The following is a 26,189-nucleotide window of genomic DNA, read 5'->3' on the forward strand; positions in this document are numbered from 1 at the left end:
AGGGATGAAAAATAGAAGGGGACCAAGGACAGATCATTGCTAGACCACAAAGACGACACTAGCAGAAGCAGGAAGAGAAGTCACTGATGGTATTTCTCCGGCTATTAAAATGGAATCTGGAGTAGAAGGGCAAAACCCAGCTAGTTTGGTGGTAAGGTGGGGCCGAAGGATTTTGGGGTGTTCAACAGTGCCAGATATGCAGATGGAGAAGGGAAAGGAGGAATTGTTTGCCTTTGTCACAGGTATGTTAGTTGTCAAACTGAAATCTGATTTGTGATTTATTTCAGGGAGTTCTACCCAATGCATTTAGTCTACACCCATCACTACCTTACAAAGGGTGTTGCTGGACTGCTCATCAATAACTTGGATCTATCGTTGAATGTTTAGCTTTGTCACCTCTGCTTCTCACGTGTCAGAATTATGCAATCTATTGCAGGATAATCTTGAAACAAGTTTGCAACAGTGTACAGCTCTTAAGAACATAAGAAATAGGAGCAGGAGTAGGCCATCTAGCCCTTCGAGCCTGCCCTGCCATTCAATAAGATCATGGCTGATCTGTCGTGGATCAGTTCCACTTTCCCGCCCTCTCCCCATAACCCTTAATCCCCTCTCTTATCAAAAACCCATCAACCCGCGTCTTAAAAATATTTAGCGAGGCAGCCTCCACCACTTCAACGGGCAGAGAATTCCAGAGATTCACCACCCTTTCAGTGAAGAAGTTCCTCCTCAACTCCGTTCTAAACCGCCCCCCCTTTATCTTGAAGCTGTGCCCCCTAGTCCTACTGTCTTTTCTGAGCGGGAAGAGTCTCTCCACCTCTATCCTATCCATCCCATTCATCATCTTATACGTCTCAATGAGATCTCCCCTCATTCTTCTAAACTCTAACGAGTACAAGCCTAGTTTATTCAGCCTCTCCCCTTACAAGTGGACGTTCAGGCAATACACAGCTTTATGCTCCTAGATCACTTCCAGCCATCTGTTCCTCAAGTGGCAGTGTTTCCTGCAATGTCACGAATATCAGAGAACATCCTGTAACCCCCATAGTTAAAGTGAACAGGAAGTAATCAAGATTTATGAGACCATAGAGACATTATTATTCATATCGTTGTTGTCCAGGAAGCAGTCGTGATGTCTTCATTATATAGCAGTCCATGGTGCTCACGTTATTTAGAGGTTCCCTGCATAATCTCAGCATCTACGATTGTTCCTCAGTCACCCCTGCCACTTGTAACAACAATGTACTGAGCACCTTTGATGGCTGACGTAGATTACCGTGACTCTGTTCTCAGATATTATCTGATCTCGGGTCATGAATCTGAAGCATTAACTTTTGTTTCACTTGTCACAGAATGCAGTTTGAGCTGGGGATTTCCAACATTTTCTGGGTTTTTTTCAGAGTCCAGCATCCTTCGTATTTTGCTTCAATGTTTGAAGATTAATTGTGTGAAGAAGGGCCCTGGTTTAAGTACACGTCCGTAATCGATGCTTCTCAATTTAGCTTGTCATCCTTGACTAGACTATATGATAAAAGTACAAATGAGGAATGCAATTACTGCCAAGTTCCTTTCCAGACAGCTATGATGGACCTGTGTAAATCCATTGATTTTGATTTGATTTATTATTGTCACATGTATTAGTGTTCGATGGAAAGTATTGTTTCTGGCACTACACAGATAAAAAATATAGTACATGGAGAAGAAATGAGGGAGTGCAGAATGCAGTGTTACAGTCATAGCAAGGGTGTAGAGAAAGATCAACTTAGTGTGAGGTAGGTTCTTTCAAAAGTCTGACAGCAGCAGGAAAGAAGCTGTCCTTGAGTTGGTTGGTACGTGACCTCAGACTTTTGTATCTTCCTCTTGATGGAAGAATATCTCAGGTGCGTGAGGTCCTTAATTATGCTGGCTGCTTTTCTGAGGAAGCTGGTGGTGTAGACAGAGTCAGTGGTTGGGAGGGTGGGTGGGTTGCTGTTTTGCCTGACGGACTGGACTTCATTCATGTGTGACTTAGGCAGTAGCCAACATTTGCACAATTGCATACGTTTTACTGGAAAGTTATCTCCAGCCTCCAACATAACCATAGTTGCTTTCTCCACACCTCTCAATTGAAACTGCCGGCCTGACATCAGCAGTCTCAATTTCTCTGCTGTCCACACTCATTCAAACCTGTGTCCCTCTGAACTTGGAGTGTTTTGTTAGGGTCCAACCCTAACTTCATTTAACTTGTTGACAAGGATTGTCTTCCCTCTACCTTGCGGAAGTTGGATGTTGTCTTACTGACACCTTTTTTGCCAGGCCTGACCCCAACACATACATTAAACTTTCCATGACTTACTGAGCTTGTTTTCTTTGGGGACTTGCCCTTGCATGGCCCTCCCATTTCCTTTACACTCAGCTTCCCCTCTCAGAATCGGGCTAGACACCTTGACCTCATTTTCCATTTCACCACACCAGTCCACTGAATTTCTAACATGTGGTGTGGTCCGGTTTCCTCCCAAAGTCTGAAAAACATGCTGGTTAAGTGCATTGGCCGTGCTAAATTCTCCTCTGTGTACTCGAACAGGTTCTGGAGTGTGGCGACTCTGGGATTTTCACAATAACTTCATTGCAGTGTTAATGTAAGCCTACTTGTGACTAATAAATAAACTTTTCAACTTTATTACACAACCAATTATTCCCTCTTTCCCTGATTCAGCATTCTGAAGGGTCTGTTCGTTTAGGTACACTCTAGTCCATTTCCCAATCAGCCCAACATTCTTCGCCCTTCGCACGGCAACTTCCTGTGCAAGCACAGTGGTTGCAACACTTGCGTTTTCATCTCCTTCCTTTCCAATGACCAGGCACCAAGCATTCCTTCCATGTGAAACAGACATTGCGTTCCACAACTGTCAATTGACTATAGTCTGGTTGCTGCTCGTAATGTGGTCCCCCCTACGTTGGGATGAAAAATTCAAATAACATGACTGTTTTATGGAACACCTCATTCAATTTGGCATTCTACAGCCTTCTGGAATTGACAGTGGTCAACGGTTTTGGATTGTAATCTGAGTTGTCAATTTTTTAGAAAAACAGCTTTATCACGGATTCCACTATTTTAATTTGCACCTCTACTATTTCTTTCTTTTCTGTTGCCACCACTATATACCTTGCATCACCATCCCTTTTATCATTTAATGTCTTCTGCCTTCCACTCTACCACAAACCTTCCCACTTTTTCCTGCCCACCCTCCAACATTCCCTCCCTCCACTTAAGACCATAAGACATAGGAGCAGAATTAGGCCACTCGGCCCATTGAGTCTGCTTCACCATTCAATCGTAGCTGATATTTTTCTCATTCCCATTCTTCTGCCTTTTCCCCATAATCCCTGATCCCCTTATTAATCAAGAACCAATCTATTGCTCTCTTAAAGACACTCAATGACCTGGCCTCCACAGTCTTTTGCGGCCAGGAGTTGCAAACATTCATCCTTCTCTGGCTGAAGAAATTCCTCCTCATCTCTGTTTTAAAGGATCGTCCCTTTAGCCTGAGGCTGTGCCCTCTGGTTCTAGTTGTAAATATGTTACACTTCTCCCTTTTTCCAGTTGTAATGAATGGGCATTGATCTGAAATGGCAACTTTCTCCCTTCACAGATGCTTCCTGGCTTCTTGAATATTTCCAGCATTTTCTGTTTTCAGTTTGGGTTTCCAACTTCTGAAGTATTTTGTTCTTCTTGTCCCAATATAGCCATTCACTCTGTTGTAGCTCTAACTCTTCAGGCAGCATTCCATCCTTTCAGCTGAAGTGTCTTAACCATTGTGCACAATGTACTCGTAGTTTTCTGCCATGACTGCTTTCTGTTCAATGTTAGATCACACCCTTTTCAGAGCTGCATCGTGATTTTACAACTCTCTGCATACCCACCCTAATGAGTTACAGGCAAGCTGTCTGGCAGAGATTTTATGGAGAGAGCCTGTGAAGAGTTTGCTGCAATATACTGATAGCATTGGCTGCTGCATTGTACAATACAGTAGTAATAGTATTTTACTATTGGTAGTATGGTGAGCATATTATGCCACCTACAGGTGTGCTTGTTTGTTAAACTGCTTTGAAAAATTTGTGATATATTTGGAACATGAGACAAGTCATTGATGAAAATAGAGCATTTACACTAACAAACTTCATTCATTTTGGTATGTTGACTCCCTTGAGGGCCAGTGATTTTTACTTGAATGACCATTTGTATATTTTTCACATTGGATAAATGTCATAAGGTATTCAAAATTAGTTTTCCTTTACAAATTTTCCATTTATCTTTAATAAAAATGTTTTGTTGTTCTGCACAAATATTAGTGGTGTATTTTTATATTCACAATAGCTTTTGCTGGATTGTTTGAATATTGGGTGTCATTTTCTCTTCCTAATTGGTCACTAAGCCACTGTGCTTATTGGGGTCCAATTATTTTTATTTATTCATGGGACATAGGCGTCGCTGGCTGGGCCAGCATTTATTGTTCGTCACTTGTTGCCTGAGGGTATTTGAGAATCAACCACATTGTTGTGGGTCTAGAGTTGCATGTCGGCCAGACCAGATAAGGATGGCAGATTTCCTTCCTAAAAAAAAATTGGTAAACCAGATGGGTTTTTCCGAGAATTGACAGTGGTTTCATGGCGAGATTCAATAGATTTTTTTTTACTGAATTCAGGTTCTACCATCAGCTGTGGTGTGATTCGAACACTAACTAAGCTTCTGGATTAGTAGTCTAGTGATAATACCACTAGGCTGTCGCCTCCCCCACTGGATACTTTTACTGGATACTTTAGTGGCACAATTTTTTTTAAACTTGACCAGTGTATTGATTAACAGTACTTAAATAGAGGTGGTGCACATTGCAATTCCAGGGAAAGAAAAACACACTGTGCAAAAAAAGACAGCATTTTGGCTGATTAGAAAAGATGGTTCTGGAGTTGCTATTTGGAATGAACTTCAATAACTGTCAATAATTTACTGAGGGTAATTCACTTGGTGTATAACTCAGTGTTGGAAATCCATACTTAAATTTGCTTAGTTTTCAAGTAGTTTTATGAATAGCATAAATTAATAAGAATTTTCAGTTTCCATTCATTTTGATTTCTTTCAACGCGTTTATCAAGCTCTCCATTTTATCTCTAACTACAAAGATATATGCTTCTACTTGGATACATTTGTCATTGTAATACCAATGTACACCCTGTTGGCATCAGTCAAACTTGGCCACAGGGTCTGGGATATTTATAAAAGGGAGAGTTGTGTACTGCTATAGTGTGAGGATACATTGTCTTGCCCTTGTTTGCTTGGGCAGATGTGCTTACTAGTTTGCAACCCAAGCAGCTAAGTAAGTTACTGCTTGATGAAATGAATATGACTGTTAGATCAATGGGGGGAGGTTGTGCGATGGCAGTGTATATGTGGAACAATTGAATCATTAAGTAGGAGTTGCAACAAGCCAAAAAACATCAGACAGCAAGAAAGTGGATGTATTTTCCACTCATAATTATTTGCTTATAATACAAAGCTGACCACTGAAAAGCTTTAGCTGTTTGTTCCATTAGGAGCACCATCATGTGTTACACTTCAGTGGAAAGCTGATATTTTCAGTCATGAAACTCCTGTGTCGGTCCAGTGATCTGGATCTCATTATTTTATATATCTTTTGAATTTACTCTTGTTTTGCTGCTGGAAAACGGTGTTTTGGAATTAGTCACAGTATAAAATTGGTTTAAGATCAGAATCACAAATTGAAATGGACATCACACTGTGTGGCTTTTGGAGTAGTAGAGTTTTGATTGTATCTGGATCATCAGTATATTATGTTGTTAGTCCGTCTTCACAAGTTATGGTGAACAGTAATCAAATTTCTACTTCTGAAGAATTGCACAATATTACATGCATAGTGTGGCCCAATTGGAAGACCAGTCCGTACAGAAATGAACCTTGTCGAGTTGAGAAAGCTGGCACCAAATACTTGACTTTGATGGTGAAGTAAATCTGAGTGGAGAACTATCAATATGAAGTCACAGAGCACTTCTTCCAGCCCGCATGTTTTTGAAGCAAAATAACTGAAAATGTCATCCTTTTTAGAAATTAATGTTGTTAATGCTATTTTCCAGCCTGGAGAGACCTGGCATTTCCATGAGATTTTCCAAATACATGAAAATCAGTGACATCTATGTAGGGAATACTAAACTTTCTTACCATGACAAGGTCATGGGTAATTCTGATAGCACTGCTGTCTGTAGAGAGGGATATATTTAAACTGATGAGACTCTGTAGGAATGAGACATAAATAAAAGTAATGCTTTGAAAAGGTTGCACATTTCTTACCTCAAACTGTGAAACGCTGTTACATTGCAAGCCTATAAACTCTCATGCAAGCTTTTCCCTTCCCCCTTATTAAGCCACAGAATATTTTGGCAGTCTTTCAGGGAAAATAAATTTCCATTCTTAGTAAAGCCAAAAATAAAGGACAGGTGATATTTTTCACTCTTCCCTCCGGCTGGTTTAATGGAAAACCAGTAATAGTTCGACATGATTAGAAAGACATTGAGCAGAAAAGTCCCCAAAAAATTCGAAGTGTCGAATTCGCGTGAAAACTGGAGTGGTTCATGCTGGTTCTTTCAGTGCGAGTTGAGAGAAGAATCTCCTTCACACTGTCCACTGCCGAGGCCATTTCTTTTTGTACCCCCCCCGCACTCCACACCCAGCTTACCCTGATCGCTGGCCTCCCTGCTTCCCCCACCAATCCCTTTGGATGGCAGCAGGACCCACCCCATCCCCATTGATTGCCCTCAAGCCCCCCCCCTTGGCACTGCCCCATGTCTGATGGCCACTGGCACTTTGCCCCTTGGGTAGTCAGGGGGCATAGCCTGTCACTGCGAGGGTGTCAATGCCCGGGCACTACCCCAACTGCCCAGCCCTTGCGGGGGGTGGGGGGGGTGTTTTGGGGGCAGTTGCCCCTCTTCATTCCAGTGGGATCAGGCTGTTAGCTTGCTGAAAGTGGGGACCTACTGTAATCCCCACTGGAGTGAACCACGCTGGTGGGCTGGGGGATGCTAGCGGGGCTGGAAAATTCAGTCCCGAGCCCACTAATTGTATTTAAATTGTACTACAATGACCATGTAAGTGACCTTTGCCCTTCCCTGCCAGTTTCCAGCACAGAGCAGGCACTGCCGGAAAACTGGTCCTGGGAGACGCAAGGGGCGCGAATGCTCATATGAACCCCATGAATCAGCCGACAGGAGAATCTGTTGGCCTGCTGTGTAAAAAAAAAATTAACACGGCAGGACAGGGGAATCGTGGCCATCGATTTGTTCTAAATTTGGGTGACAACAAATAGGTAATCATCAGCTAAACACAGATTGGTCTTGCTTTTGTATGGAAATTGTGCTATAATTAACTTTCGATAGGATATCCTGGTTTTGGTTTGTGTTGACAGCATTTGGTCAGGGTTCTAACCATAGTGCACCAATTGCATTAAGGAAATAATATTGTAATCATTAAATCAGTTTCACTGAAAAATAATTTTCAGTTGATTAAACTGTATAGCTGGTACAGATTTGTAATGACGTGATTTGAACCTTGTATTCTCACTTTTCTTGAGTTGTAGACAGAATTTCTTAGCTCCAAATTCTGCTGGAGTTACGCTGGGAATAAATAACTTGGGAAGCATTGTATGGTAACGTAACTCTTGTCCCAAGTGTTATGTAGCAACACCTCTGTTAGCCAGATGTTTTGCTTAAAGTTAAAATTGCAACATGGTGTCATTTGGGAACTATGTTCTTTTGTTTGTTGTTAAGTTATGAGTTTGTGTCTGAAATTCTGGATGCCAACTTTGGGAGTTTAAAGCAAAGGAAATGAGTGCTGAATATGCTATAAAATCATGTTGCCAAATTTGCAGATGAAACAAATTGGAACTTAAGAAATAGGAGCAGGTCATTGAGCCGGACGTCAGTCAGATCTGATTGTGACCTTAAGTCTGTTTTTCTGCCTGTCACTCAAGGTAGTTAAGGGTTACGAGGAACAGTCAATAAAGTGGCGTTAACGCCACAATCATATCAGCTGTGATCTTATTGTATGTCAGAACAGATTCAATAGCTTACTTTTTCTAATTTTTAAAATTTTTGTGCCATCATCAAATTTGGATATAATCCAAAGATTGTAAAGTATGTTGTGAAGGCACAGTCTGTAAAGGGATATCAATAGGTGAATTAGATTGGCAAAAACCTGACAGATGGAATATGTCAAAGAAAATGTGAGCTTGTCCACCACTTCAGTAGGAAGAATACAAAAGCAAAATATTGTTTGAACAAAAGGATTACAGAATGCTGCAGTAGAGAGGGGCCTGGTGTCTTCCTTAAATAAAATATCAACATGTGGGTACAATAAGTAACTGGGAAGGCAAATGAAATGCTAGCCTTTTTTGCAAGGGGAATGGAGAATTAAAGTAGGGAAACCTTGTTACAAGCGTACAGGGCATTGTGAGATAACACCCTAGATTCCTAATGTATTGTGCCTTAAAAAGGGATTTACTTGCATTGGAGACATCAGAAAAGGTTCAGTAAGTTCATCCCTGGGATGAACAGATTGTCTTAAGAGGAAAGATTGAGCAGGTTAGGCTTACGTTCACTGGAGTTTAGAAGAAAGACAGGTGAGGGGCAGCATTGTGGCACAGTGGTTAGCACTGCTGCCTCACAGCATCAGGGACTTGGGTTCAATTCCGCCCTCAGGTCACCACTCTGTGCGGAGTTTGCATGTTCTCCCTGCGTCTGCATTGGTTTCGTCTGGTTGCTTTCTTTTCCTCCCACAATCCAAAGATGTGCAGGTTAGGTGGATTAGCCGTGCTAAATTGCCCCTTAATGTTCCACAATGTGTAGGTTAGGAGGATTACGGGGTTAAATACATGGGGTTACAGGGTTAGTTCTGGGTGGGATGCTGTGTTGAAGAGTTGGTGCAGACTTGATGGGTTGAATGGCCTGCTTCTGCACTGTTGAGATTCTATGATCATATTCAAACATGATGTGGAGATGCTGGCGTTGGACTGGGGTAAACACAGTAAGAAGTCTCACCACACCAGGTTAAAGTGCAACAGGTTTATCTGGTAGCAAATGCCACTAGCTTTCAAGGCTTTGCCCCTTCGTCAGGTGAGTGGCCACTCACCTGACGAAGAACATAAGAACATAAGAAATAGGAGCAGGAGTAGGCCATCGAGCCCCTTCGAGCCTGCCCCACCATTCAATAAGATCATGGCTGATCTGTCGTGGCATAGTTCCACTTTCCCGCCCTCTCCCCATAACCCTTAATCCCCTCTCTTATCAAAAACCCATCAACCCGCGTCTTAAAAATATTTAGCGAGGCAGCCTCCACCACTTCAACGGGCAGAGAATTCCAGAGATTCACCACCCTTTGAGTGAAGAAGTTCCTCCTCAACTCCATTCTAAACCACCCCCCCTTTATCTTGAGGCTGTGCCCCCTAGTCCTACTGTCCTTTCTGAGCGGGAAGAGTCTCTCCACCTCTATCCTATCCATCCCATTCATCATCTTATACGTCTCAATGAGATCTCCCCTCATTCTTCTAAACTCTAACGAGTACAAGCCTAGTTTATTCAGCCTCTCCTCATAGCTCAACCCCCTCAACTCTGGTATCAGCCTAGTAAACCTCCTCTGCACTCCCTCCAAGGCCAAAATATCTTTGCGCAGGTGCGGCGCCCAAAACTGCACACAGTACTCCAGCTGCGGCCTCACCAATGCCCTATACGGCTGCAGCAAGACCTCCCTACTTTTATATTCAATCCCCCTCGCTATGAAGGCCAGCATCCCATTCGCCTTCCTGACCACATGCTGCACCGAAAGCTAGTGGTGTTTGTGACCAAATAAACCTGGTGTTGTGAGATGACTTATTGTGCATATCCAAACACATAAGATTCTGAGGAGGATTGACAGGATAGATGCTGAGAGGCTGTTTCTCCTCTAGGGGGGACAGTTTGAGAATGAGGTCTCCCACATAGGACAGAGATGAGGAGGAATTTATTCTCTGAGGATTGTTATTCTTTGGAGCTGTCTTCCTCAGAATGGTGGAGGCTGGTTATTGGTATATTCAAGACGGAGTTAGATTATTGATTGATGAGGGAGTCCAGGGTATTGGGGTGGCTGGCGGTCAAATAGTGTTAGGATCACACTCAGCCATGATCTTACTGAATGACAGAGCAGGCTTGAGGAGCTAAATGTGTACTTATTATTTAAATGAATAGTTGGCCTACTTGCTTTGTGCCCTTGCTGACTTTGAATTGCTGTCTCAAACCAACAACTGCATATGGGTCCTTCAGGATAGATTTTCAGTTTCTCATGAGCATGTGGGAAAGTGGCGTTGAGGCCGAAGATCAGTCATGATCTAATAAATGGCAGAGTAAGCTCAGACGCTTTCTGGTCTACCCCTGCTCCTATTAAGTTTTTCAGACCAGACCTCCTAGCTGTTGATGCAGTTAAGGAGTCAGAAAGCTTCATAAATGAATCATGGTATTGGATTTCATTGGCCATTCAAAAAACATAGCTATAGGCAAATGACACAATTGGGATTGCCCTCTCTTGTTTCATGTTGAAAAGAATATTGGATTTTAGCTATTATTCACGCAGGACCAGTTGCAACCAGTCAGAGAGCTCCAATAAATCCCAACAAGGTACATAGTAGGGTTGTAGATTTGATGTGGATTGGTTTCTGCTCCTTTACTCTCCATGCAGTACCTGCAGAATACCAAGTCCCCAGATACAGAGCGGAAGAAATTTGATTCTGAGATCTCAACCACTGACTAGTGAGAGACTAGATTGTGAAGTTCAGAATCAGTGTATCAATTAGCAGTTAATGTTTAACCATAATTGGTGAATGCCTGGAGACTGATCTCCAGCCTGTCTTTTTAGGTCGTGTAGATGCGTAGTTTTGAGACTTTTGAATATTTTTGCAACTGTAGCTGTCTGAAGTTTTAAACTACCATTTGTATCTATTGGTAAGAAGCAAAGAATGTGTAACTTAGCAATACAGAAACTTCCAGATTTGTTTTGTGTGCATAGCAGGTTGATCAGGATAGTTTAGTTCATTTATTAGTGTCACAAGTAGGCTTACATTAACACTGCAATGAAGTTACTGTAAAAATCCCCGAGTGGCTGCACTCCGGCGCTTGTTTGACTGCACTGAAGGAGAGTTTAGCGTGGCCAATGCACCTAACCAGCATTTCTTGGGCTATGGTAGGAAACTGAAACACCTAGTGAAAACCCATAGAGACATGGGGAGAACACGTAGACTCCGCACAGTCAGTGGCCCAAGCCAGGATTTGAATACAAGTCCCTGGTGCTGTGAGGCAGCAGTGCTAAGCACTGTGCCACCCATCAGTTGTGCGGTGGAGGAGTAGGGGGCGAGGGAATTGAGATTCTGCAGTTGGCCTGAAGGAAAGTAGAATATAAATCAAGAAATATTAAGCAGATTGCTATATAATGAGCCCAACAAAGTGTTGGAATAAAGGAGAGATTCCCTTGTGTCCATTGAACTATTCATCAGCAGGAGAGGCTGAAATTGTAGGAGGAATTTTTTTTGATATGAAAAAATTAAATTAGAATGGTGAATTCACAGTTTTCCATGTTTATGTTTGCAGGTGATTTTTGAAGCAAATGTATCTCCTGAGCAAACTGGATATATTGCCATTGACGATGTCCAGGTTCTGAGTTATCCATGTGGTAAGTGTTCATTTCTTAAATTATGCTTCAGGTTCAAAGTACAGGCAAGTGAGTGGACTGAATTTTGATGGGAAGCTAAGTTTTTGTGAACCAGCAGTGAGTGAATTTGGGAATTAAATAGGCCATTGGAAAATTACATTTCGCGTGTTGTTAATTTAACCCCTTTAACTTTGCTGTGCAATTGTTACTGCTGGTCACTTTATTCAACAATGATCAGCCTGTACATCTGTCAGGTGAATAGCAACGATATCTAAGTAAATCTCCCCAAATTTAGTTAATGTTTCTTTTGGTGATTCAGGAATGGGCATGCTGTGAACCAGCTCCGACTCCCAGCTTGCCTCTCTGTTCTTGAGGTGAAGTGCTCTTGGGAAAATCTTTCCTGGCAGTTCGGTCAGATTTTTGTTATTTAAGTGGGTCAGGCAGACTCATGTCTATTTAGAACTTAGTTCCTTTTAAAAAGTGGACTTTTTCTATATGAAGCAAGGTGGAGATTCATTTATGAATTATATTAATTATAAGTTGAAGTTGACTGCAATATTTAAATAAAATTAAACAAGAAGCCTTCAGCAGTTCCCCTAAAGGTACCTTGATTTGTTTTGAAGGGGGAAATGAGGGAAAAGCATTCTCTCCATATCTATCTTGAGTGGACGCTATATTTAAGCACCAATGTTCTTGTGTCTGGGACTGGCAGAGTATAATAGAGCAAATTAATTGGCGTCAGCCTAATTACTGGTCTAACTGCAACTGCAACCCTCGTGGTCAGGAAACTCATGGTAGCAATTATGTTCAATGTCTTTTACAAAGCAGTTGCAAACACACCAGAAAATACTGTTTATAATAGCAACATGTCACAGTTGATTAACCCCATTATTCAAGCAAAGAAACTGGGACTAGGACATGTTATGAAGCAGAGTACCTCACAAACAGTTCTCCAGCTTAGTATGAAACTCATAATGCCATTCTATGTGTGTAAAGTTGGATACTAAGTGGTGCTCAAGTTGTAAGCTAGATAAGTAAAAGTTGTATTAGTGCATGTATTCATTGGCACATGAATTGTATGTTACTATCATTATGGTGCATGATGATTGTTCAGGCGTCAGCTCAAAGTAATATTCAGTTTGGTCAGCCCTAAGATGACTCTACTCTAAATTGAAAATTACAGAGCAAAAGCAGTGAATTAAGAAAAGGAAGATTCATTGCCCATCGACTCTCCACCCACCCTCAACCCCATGATCCTCATAATCCGAACACAACTGATGGAACAGCAGATTTTCATTTTAAACTAAGCAAGTTGCCTTGCTTCTAACAATACGTCATTTGGAATTAACAATGTTACTGTAATGTAATACACGACCGAAGGATCTTTACAAATTGAGACCTGTACATTTTCTGTTCAGTAAATGGGATTTTAGCAGCTTATTACAAAATATTACATCAATACAATGAATGTATCTAGTGTTGATCTGTTTCTAATTTTGGAAAATGTGACAAACTATTGCTTTTCAACCAAGTGATATGGAAGTATTGTTTTCTCATCCAGATTTCACCTAATATTCATAAAAACCTACATTATATTTTGACCAAAAAGAGCAACAAACTTTTGGTTAGTTTAAAATATTAGCGTGCTGTGAGTGCTCGTGCATACATTTTGTGTACAGCACCAACATGTCAAATGTAATAAGCCAATAATGAGAAAAATTAACTCTTCTAGTTGTATATATCTCAAACCTGTTAGGGAAAGCATGCCAAAGTAACAAATTAGTGTTTTTTGTAATGACAGTCATATGCTCATACTTTCCATTCATTCTTTAGGGCTGCTCCATGCTTTATAAATCCCCTCTACCTAACTCCCAACGATGCAGGGTTTTCTTTCTTGTGAACAGGGAGGCAGTGGTGTAGTGGTAGTGTCATTGGACTAGTAATCCATAGAACCAGAGCAATGCTCTGGGGACCCAGGTTCAGAACCTGCCACTGCAGAGGGTGAAATCTGAATTCAATAAAAATTTGCTATTAGAAGTCTAATGATGTCTATGAAACCATTGCTGATTGTTGTAAAAACCCGTCTGGTTCACTAATGTTCTTGAGGAAGGAAATCTGCCATCCTTATCTGGACTGGCCTACATATGACTCCAGATCCACAGCATTAGGTTTGACTCTTGACTATCCCCTCAAAGGCAATTAGGAATTGATAATGCTTGCCAAGCGAGTGATGCCCACACCCCATGATCGGATAAAATTTTAAAAAAACTTTGTTGCTGCTTATCTCTCATAACAATGGTCATTGCCTGGCACCCGTGTCGCACAAATTTATCATTTATCAGCCCAAGTCTGAACGTTATCTAGATGCACATGGAGTAAGACTGTTTCAGTCTCTGAAGAGTTGTGAATGGTATTGAACACAGTGCAATCATCAGCAAACATCCCACATCTGACTTTGTGCTGGAGGGAAAGTAAGCTAAAGATGTCTGGGCTTTGTACAATCTCCTGAGAAACTCTGCAGCGATGCCCAATCATCATCTTTCATTGTGCTAGCAACTATAGTCTAACCAGTTGAGAGTTTGCCCTGATTCCCATTGACTTTAGTTGTGCTAAGACTCCTTGATGCCATACTTGGTCAAATACTTCCTTCTAGGGCAACCACACTCCCCTTGCACCTTGAAGTCAACTCTGTTGCCAATATTTGGACCAAGGCTGTAATGAGGCCAGGGACTGAGTGATCCTGGTGGAACGCAACCTGATCATTACCAAATAGATTATTATTGTGCGATTGCTGTTGGACTGTATGTGAATGCCATCTTCCATTACTTGGCTGAATGAGATTTGTCCATTTCTTTGTGGGCATCGCATACCTGATCAGTTTTCCATATTGGCAAGGAGATGCCAGTGTTGAACTTGTACTGGAACAATCAGATATGATTCTGTTACTTGTGGAATGCAAGTTTTCAGAATGGTTGCCAGCATGTTAGGGCTGTATTCAGTGCCATTTCTTGGTTGCATGGGGAGTGAATTGAATTGGATGAAGACTGGCATCTGTGATTCTGGGGATCTCTGGAGGGGAAAGCGATGGATCACCCACATGCCACTGCTGGCAGAAGATTATTGAAAATGCTTCAGTGTTTTAATTTGCATTGGTGTGCTGGACCTTCCACCACCTCCATCATTAACAATGAGATATTTGTTGAGATGCCTTCTATGGTCAGTGGATTAATTGTCTTCCACCATTCGGTGGCATAGTGGTTAACACTGCTACTTCACAGCTCCAGGGATTTGGGTTTGATTCCCAGCTTGGGCCACTGTGTGTGGAGTTTGCACATTCTCCCCATGTCTGTGTGGGTTTACTTCAGGTGCTCCAGTTTCCTCCCACAGCCCAAAGATGTGTGGGTTAGGTACTTTGGGCAGACTAAATTGCCCCTTAATGTTCCGGCATGCATAGATTAGAGGGAGTAGCAGGGTAAATATGTGGGGTTACACGGATAAGTCAGACTTGATGGGCCGAATGGCTGCCTTCTGGACTATAGAGTTTTTCTGATTTCTATGATTCACAACAGGATGTGGCAAAGACTTTACGTGAGAAATCCAGACCAAAAAATAGAACAATTTTACCAATTGAAAACAAATAATGGGAATCCAGACATTTTGTTTATTGAACATTGTCAAAAGCCAACATTTAGAATCATTTGTTTCCAGTGGGAGCGGGGCTGGTGGTGGTGCAGCTTGGTGATAGCCTAGGTCAAACTATAATTGGCATCTTCAAATTTGATGGCAGCTGCATCTGTGTATATGCAGTAGGATTGGCTCTGTTACATGTACGTTGACAGTACCGTGGTTAGCACTGCTGTTTGCCAGCACTCGGGTCCCAGGTTCGATTCCAGCCTCAGGTGACTGTGGTGTTTTATACATTCTCCCCGTATCTGCGTGGGTTTTTTCCGGGTGCTCTGGTTTCCTCCAAGTCCAAAGATGTGCAGGTTCGGTGGATTAGCCATGCTAAGTTGCCCTTTGGTGTCATAGGACCAGCAGAGTAAATATGTGAGATTCTGGAATAGGACCTGGGTGGAATTATTGTCAGTGTTGGTTTGATGGGCTGAATAGCCTCCTCCTGAACTGTAGGGATTCTATGATTCTAAATCCCAATAAGGAGTTACATATGATAGCATTTGAATTGTTTTTGTTTTGAAACTAAGGAATGCATGTTGTATTTATTTTACAGCATTGCAGTTGTGTGTCAAGCATGTTTGAATGAAACCAAAGTAGTGAGTGCAATATACTGCTGCACTCAGCACACACATCAGAATTGAGGCGACCTTTACCATGAACATGTCGAAATGTTAATGTTTTACAGACAAATCTCCTCACTTTTTGCGACTGGGAGATGTGGAAGTAAACGCAGGACAAAATGCTACATTTCAGTGTATTGCTACAGGCAGGGATACGGTGAATAACAAGCTGTGGCTGCAGGTGAGTGGTATTCCCATTGGTCTCATAATAACTCATTCTGACAAAAACACAGAAAGCTGTTGATGACCTCTGCCTTGTGTTCACTTTCTCAATCGATGAAGATTATTTTTCCACTTCTAAATTTTACGTAGCTGAACAATAATTCAACTTGTAGTCTTTGTTACCTTTGTTGCTTACATGCAAACAACAAGCCAATCTGCAACCTGAGGGGTAATTTAATAGACGCGGCATATCACGCTCGGATCATTCCGCAGCGCAACATTGTTTCAGGTTTTGTAATGAGACTCAAGTGACTGTTAGCTTCAGAAATCCAGAGGCAGAATCAATCAGTGCTTTGCAAATTACAGCTGGGGATGAGTGGTTGCTGTCAGAGCCATCTCAAAGCCAATTGGTAAAAAGAGTGGAACACAGAGATAAGAACTTAACATTAATGTGAAAGATGCCATTAATGATGTATGTGTCAAGTGGAGAGTTGACACTGTGGGTAGTGCTTTTTGTGATATATAGTAGGGAGATTGCTGTTATGCATGTCTACATCAATCCTGTTAATTTGGGCATGTTTAGAAAACTGGAGGGGGTTGAAAGTAAGATGCTTGCATCCAAGGCTTGGCAGGGATTGAAGGGAGCAAGGCGGCAGCTGTGCATGAGATCCCCATTAATGGTTTTCTAAATGGCGCAGGTTTAGTGTTGCACTTTGTGATGGTGTGATACTGGTTTTCATTTCATGATTTCAGGAAGAACTACACAATTCTTGCACTGATGAACAAGCGGTGTATTGCTGCTGCTTATGTGGGATAAAGAATGGCAGGTTAAAAATTGTCCTGAATTACGACCTGTGTGGAAAATAGTTTCATTTTGCCGGTGTTCATGAAAAATCATGATTAAATTAAAAATTTGTGGTACTGAAATTTTAATTCTTGTAGTGTAAAGACATAGAAATAAATATTTGAGGATGTGAACTTCAGAAATATATTATGATGAGACGGCACAGTGGTTAGCCCTGCTGCCTCTCAGCACCAGGGACCCAGGTTCAATTCCCAACTCAGATCACTGTGTGTGCGGAGTCTGCATGTTCTTCCCTTGTCTGCATGAGTTTCCTCTGGTTTCCTCCCACAGTTGGAAAGACGGGCTGGTTAGGTGCAATGGCCATGCTAAATTTTCCCTCCGTGTACCCGAACAGGTGCCTGGGTATGGTGACTGGGGAATATTCACAGTAAATTCATTGTACTGTTAAAGTAAGCCTCCTTGTGACTAATAAATAAACTTTAACTTTACTTGTATGAAAAATCATTTATCTGACCTTTCTTGAAAACATGCTTACTTCACCTCTTGGTCATTTGGACTACTTGACCTCTGCTGTTTTGATCCTCTGGCCAATGGACCAGAAAGTCTGCCAAACTGTCTGAGTCACTTCCTGCTCAATGTATCTTAAAATGGTGTCTCAAACGTTGCACAAGAAAGGAACTGCAACAGGGTCTTGGGAACATTGTTTAAAAAAATCATGCTTGCTCCACTGCATATTAGTTCCAAAATCTGCACGTGTTCACTTATTAAAAATCAAATTTAAACTGTTTAAAAAAAAACTGCCTGTCAGCTATCAGATGTGTAATCTATTCAACAAATATCAATGGTTATTTCATGTTGAATACATTTTCATATGTATTTAAACCCTGTTATTCTGCTGATTATTTTCAACATTGCTGTTGTATTGCAGCCTCTTCTTCCCTCTGTAAATTTACACATATTTGAATAGCACTAAGATGAAGTAAATATGTGGCCCCAATAAGTACAATTATTTTTTTTAACCAAGAAGTACATATTAAAATAATTGATCTGCTTTGATTTTGATTTGAGGGAGGCCAGTGTGACTCGCCCATGGAATAAAGGCCTCCTCCCTATAAATACTTAGAGGTGAAAGCAGTGGAGAACCAAGTAAGCTTAAAGCTGGGTTATTTTTTGTATTTTGCAAGAAAAGTATTTTCATTTTGGGAAAAGCTGATTGCACTAAATCTATGGATTCAGTGCATTGAATTTATACACAGAGACCAAGATTATTTGACTAATTTTGAGGGCAACATTCAGTTTTAACTATCAGAGGTCAAGAATATGTTGAGCTCCAGACTAAGTCAGCAGGTACCTAAAGTGGCAAACTTGCATGAAGCCCTGTGATGGTTTTGACAGCTGCTTTTGAGATGCTGGGCCAGGGGGAATGTTAACTTCACAGACTGCTGCAAAGACTGTGTAGCTGGCTATGTCATTAAAACTGTGCTTTCTCTGATGTATTTGACGGAATGTTCTCACAGACCATGCCATAGAGGGAATACATTAAGAAATGGTCTGCGGTGGGCTGAACTGTCAAAAACTAAATTATAACTGGAAACTTAATGACTAACTTTAGGCAGTATTAAAAAAAATCTGCTCTCATTCTGCTTTCTAATATAAATGTCAATTCGGTAATTGAATTGCAACTTGTGTGCAGTTACAGCAGCCCAAGGGTAAAAAGATTTGTCTCTCGAACCAGCCTGGTAGGGTGTAAATATTGCCAGGAGCTGTGTATTACTATGGGACTGAACTGATCATGAACTCTGAGAGGGATCACGTTAATTCATTGCTATGTGGTTGAATTAGTGAGCAGCGGCATTTCAAATGTATAATGTATTTGGGGGTTATTTTAAACTTTTTAAGCATGATTTCTAGCACATGCCTGACCTCTGCAACTCACGTAATAATGGTGATGTCATATGAGACCCTTCTGGGGTTAGCTGTAACACATTGTCAATCAAATGGTTTTTGGCATTCAGTGCTTAGCCTAATTTATGTGGCTAGGGAATACCAGGACAATTTTAGACATTGGGTGATTACCAGTATTATAGTTATATGGGAACAGTTTGGCTAATTCTGCTGCATAATTGTACAGTGATATATGTTGTCATGGCCCCAGCCTTTGCTATGCCAGTACTTTGTCACATTGTGATTTCACTTGGAGTGGATTCTCCCCTGAATCTGGCTAAGTTAGGGGTTCCATTCGTAGACACGCAGGGTAGAATAGGTGTAGGGTGATGCGGCGGTGCGGGCTCGTTGGGCCGAAGGGCCTGTTTCCCGTGCTGGGTTGTTCTTTGTTCTTTGAGCTGAATTGGCTGGACACTGACATGTATGATAGATCAGAACGTTTATGTTCTACTTGCCACTTCTCTCTAAATTCACTTCAAAAGGCCTTAGACTTTCCTTACAAACTTGCTTGTTGAGGTTGTAAATGCAAGCTCCCTGTTCTCCTGTTGCTAAATTGTGTGCATTGCGATTCCAGTCTAAGCTGTGTTTGATAGTGATGTTTTCTTGTCTGCGTTCAAGCCATCAGATCTGGAGTCACTGTTGATGGCAATGTGCCTCCACTTCTGTTGTGCTTATCTTGTTAATGGTTTGGGACATTCTCAGTGATGGTGATGGATGATACTGTCCTGTTGTCTGATGGTAATTCAATTTTTGAGCATTTACAACTGGGTGGCTCGTTAGGCCAAGTTCAGAGGGCATGAAGAATCAATCATGACTCAAAGCAATTTTGATTCTCACCTGTTTGAGAGGTGTGACATCAAATCCAGCAGAGGTTACTTCCCTGGTATATATTCACCACAGACTGCTGAAGACATTTAGAGAGGCAAGGACTGATTCAGGACAGTCATCCTGGCTTTGTGAGTGGAAAATCATGCCCCTCAAATTTGATTGAGTTTTTTGAAGGGGTAACCAAGGAGGTAGATGAGTGCAGTGCAATTAATGATGTCAACATGGACTTCAGCAAGACACCACATGGTAGATTGTTGCATAAGATTAAATTTCACGGGATCCTGGGTAAAGTAGCCAAATTGGCTTGATGACAGAAGACAGAGGGTGGTTGTAGAGGGTTGTTTTTCAAATCGGAGGCCTGTGATCAGCGGTGTGCCTCAGGGATCGATCTGGGTCCATTGTTGTCTGTTATTTATATTAATAATTTGGATGAGAATTTAGGAGGCATGGTGGGTAAGTTTGCAGATACCACCATTGGTGGTATAGTGGACGGTGAAGAAGGTTATCTAGGATTGCAATGGGATCTTGATCAGTTGGGCCAGTGGGCTGACGAATGGCAGATGGAGTTTAATTGAGATAAATGTGAGGTGATACATTTTGGTAGATCAAACCAGGGCAGGACTTACTCAGTTAATGGTAGGGTGTTAGGGAGAGTTACAGAATGAAGAGATCTAGGGGTACATGTTCATAGGTCCTTGAAAGTGGAGTCAGAGGAGGACAGAATGGTGAAGGAGGCATTCGGCATGCTTGGTTTCATTGGTCAGAACATTGAATGCATGAGTTGGGGCTTCTTGTTGAAGTTGTACAAGACGCTGGTAAGGCTATGCTTGGAATATTGTGTACAGTTCTGATCACCCTATTGTAGAAAGGATATTACTAAACTAGAAAGATGCAGAAAAGATTTACTAGGATGCTACTGGGACTTGATGGTTTGAGTTGTAAGGAGAGGCTAGATAGACTGGGACTTTCTTCTCTGGAGCATAGAAGGTTGAGGGCTGATCTAAAGAGATCTATAAAGTGAGGGGCAGAGATCAGCTAGTCAATATCTTTCCTCAAAAGTAGGAGAGTCTAAAACTAGAGGGCATTGGTTTAAGGTGAGAGGGGAGAGATACAAAAGGATCCATAGGGGCAATTTTTTCAGAGGGTGGTGAGTGTCTAGAACAAGCTTCCAGAGATCATAGTAGAGGTGGGTACAATTTTGTCTTTTCAAAAGCGTTTATACAGCTACATGGATAAGATGGGTATAGAGGGATATGGGCCAAGTGCAGGCAATTGGGACGAGCTTAGGGGTTACCAAAAGGGGAGGCATGGACAAGTTTGGCTGAAGGGCCTATTTCCATGCTGTAAACCTCGATGACTCTTAAAGTGACAGGGATCTTCAGGCAAGCTTGGAAGAATGCGATGGAAATTGCTTCATGCTGTGGTAACCTTTTCAGTGAAAAGAGACCAGTCGTGTCAGACTGGTATTTAGGAGGTGGCCCAGAGGAAATAGAAGTGTGCCTCCATGAGGCCTCCATGCCATTTTAAAAACCCAAAGTTGCCATAATTGCCTGCAATATCAAGTTTTAACTTTTGGGGCAGAAATGGCAATGCTTTTTGTTCCAGCACATGCTGCTCTGGTTGAAATCACTGTTTCTGATATGAGTAAAAATTCTGCAATTTTATAACAACCCAAAAAGTCTGTTGGTCTTCAAAACAAAAGATTGGAATAAAGAGCAATACAGCGCAGGAACAGGCCCTTTAGTCCACCAAGCATGCGCTGATATGTGGTTTCTATCTCTCTGTTCACGTCCTGTTCATGTGTCTCATCAAGACGCACCTCAAACATTGTTAACATGCCTGCTTCTACCATCTCCACCTGCAATGCCTTCCAGGCATCCATCACCCTCTGTGTGTACATCTTTCCTTGCACGTCTCTCCTAAACTTACCACTTCTCACCTTAAACTTGTGACCTTTTGTAGTCTATCCTTCCACTCTGGGGGGGGAAAAGCCTCTGACTCTACACCCTATCTATGCCTCCCATAATTTTATAGACTTTTGTCCGTTCACCCCTTAGCCTCTGTCTGTCCACTGAAAAGAATGCTAGTTTATCCAACTTCCTGTACCTAAAACCCTCCACACCAGGCAACATCCTGGTAAACCGTTTTTGTGCCCTCTCCAAAGCATCCACATCATTTCTGACCTAGACTCCATTTTTAAATAGGATATTAACTTAATGCATTCATACTCTCAACCATGTTGTGATCAGGAGCCAAAAAAAAAATTGGGTGTTTTCTGCCAAAAAATGTGAGGTGAAAATGCAAGTTTCTGCTTGGAGATTCTAAGAACATAAGAAATAGGAGCAGGAGTAGGCCATCTAGCCCTTCAAGCCTGCCCTGCCATTCAATAAGATCATGGCTGATCTGAAGTGGATCAGTTCCACTTTCCCGCTTTCTCCCCATGACCCTTAATTCCCGTCTATCAAAAACCTATCTACCCGTGACTTAAATATATTTAGCGAGGTAGCCTCCACCACTTCAACGGGCAGAGATTCACCACCCTTTGAGTGAAGAAGTTCCTCCTCAACTCCGATCTAAACTGCCCCGCCCCCACCCCCACCTTATCTTGAGGCTGTGCCCTCTAGTCCTGCTATCCTTTCTAAGCGGGAAGAATCTCTCTACCTCTACCCTATCCATCCCTTTCATGTCTCTATAAGATCCCCCCTCATCCTTCTAAACTCCAACAAGTACAGACCCAGTCTATTTAGTCTCTCTTCATAGTCCATTCTTAAATATCAAAGTCTAATAAATATGCTAAATAAATGTAGTATAGTTTACATTTGTGGACTGTTGATCTCTAATTTCACCCAGGATCAGGTAAGAAATAATAACTGTTTCAATGTTTCTGTTCATCAGAGGCGAAATGGGGAAGACATACCAGTTGCTCAGACAAAGAATATAAATCACAGGCGGTTTGCTGCGTCCTTCAAATTGAAAGAAGTGAAGAAGAACGATGAAGATTTGTACCGTTGTGTAACTCAGTCAGAAAGAGGCTCTGGTGTATCGAATTTTGCTGAGCTTATCGTTCAAGGTATTGTAAATTTAGCTTTTTGCAGCTGCCTTGTGTCAAACACCTTGGTTCCCTTAGTAAATTATTTTGTTTGGAACAGTGTTCAGTTTTCTATCGATTGTATTTGTCAGTTATTAGCCTGGAAGTTCCTCAGGAACATTGCCAGTTGAACTGTGGATGAGCAGTGGAACCGAGAGACAAGTAATGGAAGACCTGATTTTAAATGTTTTTGAGTTTCTTAACGCCCTTGCAAGTATTTCGAAGTTGGGGAGAGGAAAGTTTTTCCATCTGCCATTTGCTTAGAAAAAAAGGCACAGCTCGTAATGAGTTGTGAATTGTCAGTGTACAGGGATGTTGAGTGAGATGAGGTGGAATGGTGGCTTCATTGGTTTGGTCTGGTCCTGGAAAACCATTTGGATTTCAAAAAAGTATTCTTGTTCCCACAAAAATATACATTCTCCTGTAATCATTAGGACCTGAGACTGCAGAAGCATCATCCCCAATTACAGTGAGTGGATATCAACTTTCAAGATGTATTGAACATGCCCCTGCATGGCCTGTCCAGGTGAAGTTTCTCTCCTGTTGATCTTGCAGTCTTTAGCTTGGTCCACACTGGAGGACACGCTTGTGTAAAGCTCAACTTTGTAATATTTTGGTTCCCTCCCACCCTGGTTTCCCAACTTTTGCCTCTAGCTACATTATTCCCCGAATAGGCTCAGCAGAACTAAACATAGAATGTAATAGAGAAAAGTGTCACAAAGGATGACAAATATTGAGAACATATTTGGAACATAAGATCGTACAGCCTGTCAAATCTACTCTGACAATTTATTTGATTGTGGCCAATGTTGGGCTTCAACTCTACTTTCCCACTACCTCACATACCCCTTGAATCCCTAAGATACCAAAACCAAAATGCTTAAATCTTTAATAGTTCCATTTTAAAGGTTATTAGAAATCTGTAACAAAACAGCTTATCTTTACACAGTGCATTTAACTAATCAACATCCAATGTACACTGCTGATCAGTAATGGCCATCCAAGCTGATGGCTCAGGACATTATTAATTCCTGAAATTTATAAGTGCAAGTTTTTGTTTTATAGATCATTACATGTATTTAATTTTTGCTGTTTCACATGCCTTAGCCAAGTTACAAATATTGCTAATTATGAGGCTGTTAGCTGCAATATTCCACATGTTTTCTCAACATTGGACCAGCTGCTCAGACTATCGTTGCTGGCTGAGTGTTATTCTGGCTGCACCTTTTTTCAACTTTGCAACCCTGTCTTGCTGCAGCAGTGACCCTGATTGGAGAGACTTGCCCCCTTTTAGTAACACCAGCTGCTGTGTTCAGGGAAGTTTTTAAAGGTCTTGTGAGTTTTAATGGGGTAGGTTAGTGCTTGGAGCGGGTCAGATTAGTTGTGGAGCTGGGTGAGTAGCTTAAGGAGTGGGGTGGCGAAGGGTGGGTCACTGGGATTAGTTGGATCAGGGGCAATTGGAGCTGTGTGAATAAGGTTGGAGTAGGTGGTGGGGCATAGTTAAGGGGTTAACCTACACCAGTGATTAAGTGCTATAATACTAAAGTATCTGGTAACTTTGTGCAACAGGCCCAAGTCTGTGTCAGTATTTTCAAAGGGGTCCAAATCTGCCCAGTGGAAGTTTTCACAGGCAATTACTGCGCATATGTGCAATCTGAATTTCTGACAGGCCCTGGTGGATAAGAAAAGCGAACTTCTCAACCTTCATAGCTGTTGACATCACAGGATATGGCCCATTATTATTAAGCTGAATGATACATGTGATACTGCCTTTAGCATACTGTTCCTTACAGCTGGTGTGGCTCCTCTGTAAAGGATTCCCTGCAGTTGCATTGGGGAATTGCCAATTAGTTAATCAATTACAATGATTGAATGAAATAGTGTAGCTTCTAAGGTTTTGTGAGATGTAGGAATAGTTTACTGTGTGCAGAGCTATCTAGCTGCAATAGTACAACATTTCTGAGTTTATATCTATTTTATCAGATATAAAATTGCTGCTTTTCCAAGAACCAATTGAACTCACCTTTATTCAAGCAGTTTGGAAAATGTAGAATATTCAGGAAATATAATCAACCCTATAAGATAGTTAGTTTATCCCTTTGGTTACAAGAAATGCTAACAAAACTGTAGTCAGAAATAGTTTTATAATGTTCACCAGAATGACACATTCACTTAAAATGTAGCTTTGGGTAATCCAGTATTGCTTCCTCGACAATAAACAATCATCGAGGTTGCCCTGTAGGCAACTACAGCAGCAATTTATTTGCAGTTCTATTATGTCTGCTTCACTCCCTTGTATATTTCCCATGCCACTAACATCTACCTTGGGGCAAAGGAAGGCAGCTTGCCTCTTGTCTTGGGGTAGCTTGGTGAAATAGTACAGAGGGCTATCCAGATTATATGGTGCTGTAAACTAATTAAATAACTTGGACACTAAATTGGAAATTCTGCAACAAATGTTGGAAACTGCTGCATAATCAAGTTTTTTTATGTGTCTTGGTTGGTTTCCATCTGAACAGCTATATTAGTTCTCCTTGCTGATCTGAATAACTGTAAAATAAATCCTGTTAGTGTAGTAAAAAATAGCCTCAGGCTAAGAAACCCTGGTGTTGAGAGTAAGTTGAAAATTAACTGCGCTGACAGGTCCGATATCTCAGTGGTGCTATAAAAGTGACATCCTGCTATACTGAGACAGAAGATGATAATTTTAAAAGAAATTTGGGTCCACTGATATGGATTACGTTTAATAAGAGGTGGCATAGCGCTGTCCATTGTCAAAGATGACCGAAGGGCAGCACTTTATTAGTGACTTTTTCTCCTAACCGACACTGACAGGATGGGCTTAAAGGAATTTTGCTTTTGTCTGTAACAAACAAAAAACATTTTTTTTTTGCAGTGACTTCTTATGTTTTGAAGCATTGATCTCGCATGCTTGGTGCTGGAGGAAATATAAACTAGATCAAGTACAGTATACTTAGCCATAAGTTTTGTAATGCAAACAGATCATGTTGAGTTATGAAACTGTCTAGTGTTTGCTGTGTCTTGTTGGTTCGAAAGTATCTTTGAGGGCACATGACATTTTGAAAGTAGTGGTAATGTTGTGTACCTTGCAGCTAAAGCTCATCCACTGTGATTGTGTATCTTTAAGCACAGTGCAGCAGTGCCATCTTCTCGTAGTTACTTACGGCAAAACTAATGTTAACACATTTGAAAATGTGCACAAAAGGCCAAAATTGAAGCCAGAAGCAGCCACACCAAACAGATGGACTGTTTATTTTGTGACTTACCAAAGTCTAAAATGTCAGACTCAATTTGCTGACTATATCTGTTTCATTGAATTGTAAGTAATCT

General features: G+C 41.4%; 1 protein-coding gene across 9 annotated transcripts in view; it reads left to right on the plus strand.

The window, feature by feature from the left end:
• ptprk (protein tyrosine phosphatase receptor type K) overlaps nucleotides 1-26,189 on the plus strand; it is a 610,212-nt gene that overhangs the window by 235,021 nt on the left and 349,002 nt on the right. For all 9 annotated transcript variants that reach the window (XM_080192477.1, XM_080192478.1, XM_080192479.1 and 6 more), the window contains exons 4-6: nucleotides 11,656-11,737; nucleotides 16,077-16,192; nucleotides 22,646-22,820. In XM_080192477.1, coding sequence (XP_080048603.1) covers nucleotides 11,656-11,737; nucleotides 16,077-16,192; nucleotides 22,646-22,820 — 373 coding nt within the window. The remainder of the gene's footprint in view (nucleotides 1-11,655; nucleotides 11,738-16,076; nucleotides 16,193-22,645; nucleotides 22,821-26,189) is intronic.

This window comes from Carcharhinus amblyrhynchos, chromosome 7 (assembly GCF_965287045.1).
Source record: "Carcharhinus amblyrhynchos chromosome 7, sCarAmb.v2.hapA, whole genome shotgun sequence".
NCBI classification, from domain to species: Eukaryota; Metazoa; Chordata; class Chondrichthyes; order Carcharhiniformes; family Carcharhinidae; genus Carcharhinus; species Carcharhinus amblyrhynchos.